Raw genomic sequence first — 11,402 nt, 5'->3', positions numbered from 1 at the left:
TCTCTGTCCATGTGTTGGGCTGTCTATCATTTTTAAAAATTCCCTTATGTCCACAGTCAGGTTGAGTCCCTAGAGCCAAGCAAGGATGCAAACTGAAACTGAAAACACCCAATGGTGCATTGAAAATAAATAAAATGGGCTATATTTCTAATAATAGAATACTATCAGAAATGAACTATAAGCATAATCTTTTCATGGTGAGAAAGATTCTTTTAAATATATTTTTCATTTATTCTTTGACAGTTTCGTGTATGTATATCTGTGTCTTGATTGTACCCACCCCCCTTTCCTTTTCTCCCAGACACTTCCCAACACACCTCTCCCTCCTGCCTTCATGACTGCTCCTGATGGCAGGCATTCTGTTGATGTGATAGAACATTCTGATCAAAGTAACTTAGGAAAGAAAGGGTTTATTTCTGTTTGCATTTCCGGGTCAAAGTATGTCACCATGGGAATCAGGGTAGGAACTCGAGCAGGACAGGAACCCGTAGGCAGAAACTGAAGCAGAGTCCATGGAGCAACACAGTTTGCTGGCTTGCCTCTTCTGCTTTTGTATACCGCCCAGAACCTTAAGCAGCAGGTGTACTGCCCACAGTGGGCCGGGATCATCAACCAGCGATGCCTCAGAGACATAGCCACAGGTCAGTCTGATTTGGGCAACCCCTTAATAGTAGATTCCTCTTTCCAGAAGACTAAGTTGTGTTAAGTTGGCAATAAATACTATCAGCACAATGTCTTTTTAGTTTTTAGAAAATATAACTCCATGAGTCCAGTTTGTGCTACCTCCATAGGATGGGTGTGGCCATTCTCTGGAAGAGGGGCAATTTAGCAGAATCTATCAGAAAACTCTTAGAAGCGATGAATATGTAGCACGAATTCTAGTTGGTCTTAATAATAAAAACCTGAGTCAGATATAGGGGTTAATGCTGAAGATCAGAGAAGCAGAGCAGCCAGCTATTAGGGAGTTCCTTTACCTCTACCAGTGCTCAGACCGAAGGGGCGATCCTGTCCTCAGACTGCATCTCCAGACCCCATGAGCTCCTGTCCTCTCCCGCCTTATTTTCCTCTCTCCATGCAACCCTATCACTCCTGTCTCCACCTCCCTGGGATTAAAGGCCTGCACCACCACTCTCTGGTATCTAGGGGCTTAGCTCTACACTCTGATCTTCGGCAAGATTTATATGTTAAAACATAAACAAAAGATCACTACATGAATACTTTCAGCAAAATGGTAGGATACAAAATTAACATTGAAGTCAGTAGCCCTGCTATATAACAACGACAAACATACTAAGACAGAAGACAGGCAGGATCCCATTCAAAGAAACAAAGAAAAAAAAGAAGAAAAGGAAAAAGTACCTTGGAATATGAAAGGCGCTAAAAACCCGGAAAGAATGCTATAATGCAAACATTAAAACATCAAAGAAAGAAATTGAGGAAGATGCTTAGAAAATATGAAGGGAAATTGGATTTTGCCAAAAGCGTTTTCCACAGTTGAGACAAACCTGTGATTTCCACCTTTAAATCCATTCATGTAATTTATAACATTTATTGATCTACTTAGATTGAGCTCTCCGTATCTCTGGAGTACAGCCTACTTGATTTTGGTGATCTTTTTGATGTAGTCTTGAATCCTGTTTACAAGCATTTTCTTGAGAACTTTTGGACCTATGTTCAGTGGGGAGATTCGTCTGCCATTTTCCTTTTTTTGTTGTTGCTTCTTTACCTGGTTTTGGAATCAAGATAATATTACCTTCATAAAAAGGTTAACAAAGTTCTTTACTTTTCTGTTTGATGGGATCATTTGATGAAAAGATTGATACTGGTTCTTCTACGAAGGTAAAATTCACCAGTGGTTCCATCTGTACGGGGATTGTCTTTAGTTGGGAGGTTTTTAATGACTGCTTCAATCTCACTTCACATACATCATGTGTCACCGTGGCCAGCTCGTAGGAAGCCATAACTGCTCAGAACTAGAGCAGAAAATGCCCGGGCAGGGACAGTCTTCTGTTGTCTGCAACTCAAGCCAGGAGAAAAAGAACTGGGACTGAAAAACAACAAAACAAAACAAAACAAAAACCGAACAAACCAGAGTCTGAATAAAATGTCGTGTTTTAAAAAAACAAGTGTTTCGCTGGATAGTGGTGGTGCACGCCTTTAATCCCAGCACTCAGGAGGCAGAGGCAGGCGGATCTCTGTGAGTTCCAGGACAATCAGGGCTGTTACACAAATCCTGTCTCAAAAATTCAAAACTAAAACAAACAAACTAATAAAAATCATGTTTATCTTCCCTTCCCTGGGTTACCTACACACTTTCTTTTCAGCTAACATGAATCCAATCGTTATTTTATTTCACCTGTATCAAAGAAAGAATTACAGGGTTTTGTATTCACTGTTTCCTCATTCACCTGCGTCGAAGAATGAGAACAGCGTGGTCTAGTCAACACTTCGCATTTTTGATGCTGCAGCCCGCTGCGGAAGATCACTCACTCTGGAAAGTCACCTTGGGGAAAGACTTGCCCGCTGGTCTGTTCCTAGACACTTGCCACCGTGGGCTTCTCTAGAAAGGAACGGAGCGGCCCACAGAACAGGAGAAACTCATTCCGCCAGGCAGGTCTCGAGCCCTGAATTCTGAGCCTGCCAACCTCTTTTGCATTGGGAAAAGATTTGATCTCGTTCAGATTCTTACAGTCGAGGACCACCTTGTGGTACCTTCCCCGCACAGGTTGTTTTGACCAAACAACGAATATTCCTTGACCACAACAGTCCAGATCTGCGCGGACTCTCTGATCTCCCACTAGCTTTGGGAACATATAAGGGCGCTCCAAGAACCCAACATTGGAAGTCGTAATTGAGTTTTAGTACTCCACGTGCGTCGCTGCGGTTGCCGAGTGACCCAGCTCCGGAAGAGGGGAAGTGTGGCAGGGCCAGCTCCGCCCCTCGCGTCGCCTAGGAGACCGCTGGCGTCTTGCTACTGTTGCTGCTGGTGGTCTGGGCTAATCTGAGTTTAAGGTACTGGAGCCGCCAACCTTAGGTCAGGGGCTTGGAGGGTAACGGGTTGACTGAGCAACTAGGAAGGAGGGCAGGACGCATACAGAAGCAAATCCTTCCCCTCCCGCCACTCCTCGTTTCTCCCAGAGGATGTGGCTGGGTTCCTGTCCCGTCTGACATCTTAGGCGAATTCACTGTTCCCGTAAGAGATCCAGTGGCACGCCGACAATAATCCTGTCCTTTCCAGAAAGTGCCCATTGGATTTGCCCCCTGCTTATCTGAAGAAGTTCCTTTCCTCTTGTCTCGGTCTCCCTTTCCCTCCCCCTCCTCCCACCTCCTTTCTTATTTTCTTTGGAATTTAAGTTCCCCAGGATGTCCTGTGGGACCTAGTGCTGTCCTAGGGCCCGCGGTCCCCGCAAGCACCTCGTAGTGGACAGACACTAAGATCAAGACCCAGGCTCGTTTCCAGGACGAAGGGGAATCCGGCCAGCTGCCAAGATGTCGCCAGTGGGGAAAATGTCCCAGGTAGAAAATGGAAAAGTCTACCAGCAGATCTTCCAGGCAGAGGTAGGCTTCCTGCTGCCCACAGCTCCCCTTCCATCTGCTCCCTTCTAACTTTCCTGTTCCCTTCTTTGTTCTGTGAGATTTGTGTCTAAGATTCAATTTTTTATTTATTTTTTACTGACAGTAGATTTTACACGCACACACATGCACACACACACACACACAATGTATTTTGATAGCGATTTCCGCTCCCTTATCTACTCCCAAGTCTGTAACTTTTTGTTTTTGTTTTTCACTCTTATGGCTCTTTGGGGGTGCCCCAACACCCAGCTCCAAATAAATCACACGGAGCCTTATTTTTTCTTATAAATGTTGTCGGAGCCCACTCCTACAGGAATCAGTCGGAGATATCCTGGGAGGGGGGCACTGAGGCTGAGGAAAAGTTAGATTAAGAGAAATAAAGACAGAAACATAGGGTAGACTGTGAGGACTGAAGGTTAATACCAAACAGCCCCGAGTTTCTCAGCCAGCATATGTACTACAGGGGAAAGGCCGAACAAAGAGCAGTCCAGTCCGTTCACCACCTCCCTGCACTGTCCTTGGGAGGAAGCGCAAGCAGGCACACTATCTCATTCAGCTAAGCAGCTTCTAATCTCTAACGGGGAGTGCTTCCGGCTGGCATACACCCGCCCAAATCTTAATAGAAAAATGTGCTCTTTCATCTGGGCAAACATGCTCTTTGTATGAGCTGACACAGATGTTACTCACAGCCCTCAAGGTTCCTGGAAAAAGCAGAGCAGGGAAGCTTGAACTAAAATGACTTCTTTAAGGCAGAAATGACTCCAGATGGAAACTGAGTCACACGTGGGCCCCCACGAAATGCCTGGCCTTATCTTGGCTTGTTTCTTGCCAGTTTTTCTTAAATTATCCTGCCTCTCTTTTGCCTCTAGTTTTTTTCCTTTCTCTGTTTCTATAAACCCTTCTTCTTTCTCCATGGCTTGCTGTGCAGTGGCTGTCCCTGGAGTCCTCTCTATCCTCCTCCTCTAGCACCTCCTTTCAGATTTCTTCCTCTATTCATTCTCTCCACCCACCTGTCCTTTCTCCTGCCTTGCTAGTTGCCACTTAGTTCTTTATTAGACCGATCAAGTGTTTTAGACAGGCAGAGTAACACAGCTTCACAGAGTCAAACAAATGCAACACATCTTTGCATTATTAAACAAATGTTTCACAACATAAACGAATGTAACACATCTTAAAATAATATTCCACAACACAGATCTTCCCTATAAGATCCAAATTTTTAAAAGGAGAGCTTTGACATTACTTTGATTTTTAAAAGTAAATGCTATTATTGTGTATTACATCAGGAAATTTATTAAGATTAAAAATTTTAATCAAAATTATCCAGAATCAATCGGAATTAACCATCCTTTGCCTAGATCTTTTGTTGAGCATAAAAGAAATTTATGTTTTTCTGCTTAAAAAGTGGGTCTTGCTGGGCATGGTGGCACATGGCTTTAGCCCCAGCACTTGGGAGACAGAGGCAGGTGTGTGTCTCTGAGTTCAAGGCCAGCCTGATATACATAGCAAGTTTTAGGGCACCAAGGCTACATAATAGAGATATCCTGTCTCAAAGCAACAACAATAATAAAAATAATAATAAACAACTGGGATATTCACACACCTCCCTGAGTGCCTAGTGGTTCCCTCCATTGAGGACTTGACTTGCAGAGTTAACGACTTCATTGGCCACGTCTATTGTAAAGATTGCTGTGTCTTCTTGAGTGTTCCTTGCAGACCAACGAGACCTTAAAAGAAATACACAAGTCTCAAACCTAGTGTACTGCTTATTTAAGTAGTTTTTGAAAATTCCTAATTTGAACCATAAATCATGCCGCCTGTATAACCTTTAGAAATGGTGAAAGCATCGAGAAAGCAGACTTAAGTTACTCACATGACTTTGCTCCCTATAAGTGAGTTATTATTCTTAATCTTTAGCATGCTGTTTTTCCATCTCTTAAAATTCGAAACCACACTATAATTTGGGTTGTAGTTTTTTTTTCTTTGAAGGAAGGTGGGTTTGTTTAATGTTTTGAAAGGGTCAGTAGATCTGGCAGTATCCAGAGTGCCCCCTGCCTATAATATTTAATTTATGCTTCAAGAAAAGATTTGAATTTGAGTGTTTTGACTCAGTATGTGTGCATGCCTGGTACTGGTGGAGGCCAGCAGGGGGCGCTGGAGTTATGGGTGGCTGTCAGCTGCCATGAGGGTACTGAAAATGGAACTCCGGTCCTCTGTAAGAACAGCAAATGCTGTTACAGAGCCATCTCTCCAGCCCCATTACTTATGCTTTAATTGATATGTTCACTTATACATTGTCTCATAATGATTCCCTGGTCATAAGAAATTTGTTGTAATTTCTGTTTTTAATAAGGTCCTAATATTTCAATCAAAGAAATTTTACTCAGCCAATCTCCTATAAATGGAAAGTTTTGTTTTGTTTGTTTCTCCCCCCCCCCCATTTTCTCCCAGTTCCTTATGACTACAAAAATGGTTGTGTACACTAAGTCTGGATCTTCATTCAAAGTTCTTTACCTACCTCTTCCTTGAAATAGCCCATGTCTATAAAAGGGAAGGAGATCTGTGGTGGGCGGGTGTGGAGGTGAAGGCTTTGTGCAAAGCATCTTCTCTATGGCAGCTACCTGTCCTTCTCAGATGGGCACGTAATCGTGAAGGGCTCTGGCATCTGAGACTCTCACCAGACTCCCATCTCCCACACACTCAGGTACAGCTGGTTCAAGCTCTGGCAGCCACCAGGAAGCGGGCTGCAGAGCATTCTGGGACTCCAAAGAATGTCAAGACACCCATGATGAAGAAGGTGGCCTTCCCTGAAGGGGAAACAATGACCCCTCGGCAGAGGAAGTGGGTGCACAGCCTCCCCAATGACTGGGTCACGGAAAACCCAGTTCTCTATAGGTAAGTCTTGATATCAGGCACATTGCGGGTCCTCATTCAAAGACTCAAGATGGTGACAGATAGGAACAGAGTCTCGGGTACCTCCTCTGAAACAGGGAGGTAGCCACATCTGCGTGAAAAGATGCTTTTCTCCTGATTGGGGTGCCTAGGGCCAGTGTCTGGGTATAGGGATCAAACTCTCATGAAACGTGATTCCTCAACAATAGCAAACAGTTATGTTTCCTCATAAGTAGGAAAACCACGCAGAGGGCAGGGTCCCGGAAGTTCCCTAGGGAGGAGGAGCTGCCGCTGAGAAGCAGAGACAGGAGGCTGGAGGGGGGGGGGGCAGTGAGAATATAAAGCTCCGAGCAGGAGGGTCTTGCCTCACTGCTTTGGGCCAGCGACATTTGAAATAACGTCTGAAGTACTCTCCTCATGCTGCAGTCCAGACCTGTAGTCTTATCCCAGCTGTGGGACTCATTAGGAGACAGCAGGAAAATTCTGCTCGCCTGGGGCCTTGGGGCGTCTCTGGTGCTTGCCTCACAGCTGGTGCGTTTGTAGACTTTACTCCAGACTGGATTCCAGTCTTCCCTGCCACCCCCCCTCCTCGCCGTGCCCCTCCTCCTGGCCCCGGCAGAGTTGGTTTACCCAGAGATCTCCGCTCATCCCACCTAGATCCAACCCTATGGGGGCCTTGGTGTCACAGAGGGGCTCTGAAAGCCCAGCTCTGCTTCAGTGGCTCTACATGCCCTTCTCAGAAAATGGGCTTGCTCCAGCTGCCTCATAGAATGTGTCTTGGTTACAGTTCCAGAGGGTTAGTTAGAGTCCATGACCATCATGGCAGAGAGCATGGTAGCAGGCAGGCATGGTGCTGGGGCAGTAGCTGAGAGCTTTCATCTGAGCCACAAGCGTGAGAGGGAGAGAGGAGAGAGAGAAAGGGGAGAGGTGGGGGAGCATTAACTGGAAATGGCATAGACTTTTGACACCTCAATGCTTATCCCCAATGACACGCTTCCTCCAGTAAGGTCATACCTCCTAGTCCTTCCCAAACAATTCCACCAAACATTCAAATATGTGAGCCTCTGGGAGCCATTCTCATTCAAACCACAGCTTTATTTATTTGTTTGTTTATTTATTCTTTATTGGGCTGTTCACCTTTGTGACCCTTAGTTTCCAACTCCTGGAACTTAGTTCCAGCTCCTGACCCCTACTGGCAAGGTAAGGGCTTTACAGCTTGTGTCTGAAGCTTGTGTCTGAAGCAGGCACCTAACTCTCCATCCAGGGACCCTCAGGGACTGCTTGGTTGGGGTCAGAAGCACTGGTTGGGAGCCTGGACATTGCCTCCAGGGCTCTCTGGAATAGGAGGCATGCTGGGTGGTCGCCAATGCCTGTGCCATCCTGGGTGGGGATGGGGTCAGGGCTAACTCTTGCCCACTTGTTTCCTCAGGGAGAAGGAACAAGCCAGGAGGAAAAAGATGCGTGAGACGGAGGACATGATTGCTGCACGAGAGGTGCAGGGCCTCATGGACGACATTGGTGAGCCTCCTGTCCTTCAGCCCCAGGCCTGTGCCAGGCAGGGAAGTTTCCAGATGGCAGGATCTGCTGTGGTTCTACTTCAGGGGCTCTGCTGCCCTCACTGGGGTCCTCTGTTCAGTTTCCCAGAGGTTGTCTTTTGGGCACTCCCCCCAGGAGCTACAGCCAGTGGCTGCTGCACGGTGGGCGATTCCTAGGAAGGACAGAGCTCGCTGCTGGGCGTGATGCGGCTTCTCAAGCCAGGTTTTCACTTCTCACTACATGCGTCATTTGACACTATCCACATGTGGGTGCCCTGTGTCTTCACGATTAGAAAAACAGAAGGTACAACTGCCTTGGCAGTCATGCCCTTCTGCTGAGAGCCCCAGTCCCACTATCCCAGGTGGCAGCCAGCATCCAGCTTCCTGGATAAACAGAGCAGGTGACAGGACTGGAGGCTGAGGGTTCAGGTTCACATCCTGCTCAGCCGCCCGTGACTTAGTTCTTTAGCCACCAAGCCAGGGTGTGCACATTACAGAAGGCGAGTGCCAGGCTGTGCACATTACAGAAGGCGAGCAACAGCACAGCCTCAGTTTCCTGGGTTGGTCCTTGGGTACAATAGTTAGAAGGATGCTACCACATAGTAAGCAAACATTAGTGTTGGCTAACATTGCTGCAAATGGTCCCTCTCTGGCTAACAATGGCTCACCTTACTGTATTTCCTTCTTCCTTGCTTGTTTTTTGTTTTGTTTTGTTTTGTTTTGTTTTGTTTGAGACTGGATCTCCTTGTTATGTAGTTCTGGCTGTATTGGAACTCCCTATGCTGATCAGGCTGGCCTGGAACTCACAGATGTGATTCACTTGCCTCTGCCTCCCGAGTGCTGGGATTAAGGGTGCATGTCACTACTGGCTTTCTCTTGCCTTCTGTCGACCTCACAGTGGCACAAAAGCATACCCATAAGCTATTCTCCTTTTCACTTTCAATACAGATTTCAGCTCAGACAGTCAACATTCTGTCACAAAACAGGCTTGTATTAGATGATCTTTGCTCAGTTGTAGACTAATCTTTGATGCTCACTAGATTAGGTATAATTAAATGTATTTTCAGTTTACAGTATTTTCTCTTTTACCAGATCAGAACTCCCTTAAATCAAAAACGCCTGTGTGTTTGTATCTATAAAACTTTTTTGTTGTCGTTGGTTTGTTTGTTTTTAACACAGTTCCACTAAGTAGGCTAGGCCGGCCCAAAGTTTCAGATCTTCTTGTCTTTTTTAGTGGTGGGATTGCAGGTATGCGCCATCCACATTTGGCTGAAAATGTTTTAAAGAAAACTAACAATCACTCTCATCCTGTAGACACCATTTGGGAATTTTGCCCCAGTAGTTGTCTGTTTACTTACCTGTGGTACAAGGGGTTGAATCCAGGGCCCTCAAGCCTGTAGGCAGGTGCTCAATCGCTGCACAATATCCCCACCCTCACCCTCGCCTGGGAGTCTGAACCTTGTTCCCTGTAGCACTCAGGGTCTTCCTCGTCTTTTCCAAAGTCTCTGTCACGCTGGCCTGGCTTTGGGGTCTGCCTTCTGACCTCAGGCCTGCATGCTGCGGCTCTCTGCCACGCTGGCCTCCCTGGGAGCCCTGTTCTCTGCCGGGAGGCTCATCAGCTCTGTTGTGGCCCTACAGTTTCTGAGAAGAGGCGCTCCATCATCCTCCAAGCGCAAGAAGAATTCAAGAAGAGGAAGTACCTGAGTGCACTGACGAGCTTTCAGGAGGAGATTGAGCAGATCGGGGTGGTGAGGCCCTGCTCCCCTCTCCTCTGTTCTGTGGCTTTCCCTGGGTGGGGAGGTGTGATTTCATTGTCCCCAATCTTCCTTCTCCTCCTCTCTCCCTGGGTAATCCTCGATGCCACACCAAAACAAAGGCATAGATGGAATCACAGAGGACGTGTTCAAGGGGCTTGTTACAGGGATATCCTAAGTGCAGGCTCCCTTCACTCTCAGAGAATCCTCATAAGTAAGCTAGAGACTCTTACCTCATCTTGCAGAGAGGACCAGAGTCTTACCAGAACAGGTACGAAAGAGGCCAAATCCGAACTAATTTGTCTGGCTCCAAAGTGCAGCCTTTGACTGACTGCCAGTCCTGCCGATGGAGAGGCAGAGGTGTCTAAGAATGCAGCCCAGACAGTTTGGCACAAGTGGGGTCCGTATTAGTTACCTTGCTGCTGCTGTGATAAAACACATGACCAAGATGACTTATGGTTCCAGGGGGCTGACTCCATTACAGTGAGGAAGCATGGTGTGTGGAAAGTGGCAGGCATGGTGGCAGGAAGCTGAGAGCTCACGCCTTCAAATGCAAGCACAAAGCTGAGAGAGCAGGCAGGAAGTAGGGTCTCAACACCTGTGCTCAGTGTCACACTTCCTCCAATAAGGCCACACCTCCTAAACCTCCACAAACAGCGCCATCAACTGGAGATCAAGTGTTCCAATGCCTGAGGCTCTAGGGGGGATTCAAACCACCACAGATTCTTCCATTTTTCCCCACCCTTGGCTCCTGTCCCTCTCTAGACCTCATCTCTAACTACACTGGGACTCGAAGGTTCCTAATGAATCATTTATTCCTTCCATGTTCCTCTCTGAGACGCGAGCCTGCATCTCTCAATTCTCTCTTCTCCGACTCCCTGTCTTGAGTCCCAAGAACTGGCTGTGAGTCCACAGCACTAAGGGCAGACTCCAGTCTTGTCATCATTATGTCTCAACTAGATGCCAACCCTACCGTCACTGCGTCTCCACTGCCATTAGCCTTGGCTTTCATATCCAAAGTAAACTTGTTTTTTTTTTTTTTTTTTTTCATTTACTCCTTTATTGACTGTTTGTTGAATACCAGTTCCAGGCTCTCAATGACATGAGGGCGTGACCACACCTAGGCATGGTTGAGGAGAAGGATTTTATTGTAGATATGAAGGAGGGTACAGCCAGAGGCATCCGGAAGAGTCCAGACTGAACAGGGTCATGAGAGGAAGGGAGGGGAGTGAGAGAAAGAAAGAGGAGAGAGGAGCCAAGGAAGGAATACCAAGAGGGAAGATGGCCAAAATGGCAGGGTTCTCTAGGAAAGAGAAGCAAGGGAAGGAAGGGAAGCGAAGCTCAGGCCTTGAGAAGGGTGGGGTGGAGCATGGTGAGAAGCGGTGAGAAGAGCCACAGGTACTGAGGAGCCTAGAGGCCAAGCAGACACTTTGGTACATTAAGAGCACCATGGTTAGGCATTTGTCCTGAGTTTCTTTGGGAGCGGACAGACTGGTCTGATGGCAGCCCCTCCTTCAGCTGCTGAGGGGGAGAATCAAGTGGCAACACAAGCCACACAGGCACTGTGCCTGGTATCCTGCAGGGTGCCCTGGTCTTCTGGGTACCAGTTCCTTATCAAGCTTCAACTCCCCAGGTCTAAATAATC

At 46.9% G+C, this 11,402-nt stretch overlaps 1 protein-coding gene across 1 annotated transcript in view; it reads left to right on the top strand.

The window, feature by feature from the left end:
- Positions 1-3,468: 3,468 nt before the first annotated feature.
- The window catches only part of Ccdc180 (coiled-coil domain containing 180), a 50,349-nt gene continuing 42,415 nt past the window's right edge, over positions 3,469-11,402 (top strand). Inside the window, exons 1-4 of the mRNA XM_057791188.1 lie at positions 3,469-3,558; positions 6,281-6,471; positions 7,898-7,986; positions 9,642-9,751. Coding sequence (XP_057647171.1) covers positions 3,490-3,558; positions 6,281-6,471; positions 7,898-7,986; positions 9,642-9,751 — 459 coding nt within the window. The 5' untranslated portion in view covers positions 3,469-3,489. The remainder of the gene's footprint in view (positions 3,559-6,280; positions 6,472-7,897; positions 7,987-9,641; positions 9,752-11,402) is intronic.

This window comes from Chionomys nivalis, chromosome 16, assembly GCF_950005125.1.
Source record: "Chionomys nivalis chromosome 16, mChiNiv1.1, whole genome shotgun sequence".
Lineage (NCBI taxonomy): Eukaryota > Metazoa > Chordata > Mammalia > Rodentia > Cricetidae > Chionomys > Chionomys nivalis.
The sequence above is the reverse complement of the archived record's forward strand: the minus strand, read 5'-3'. Positions and strand labels throughout refer to the sequence as shown.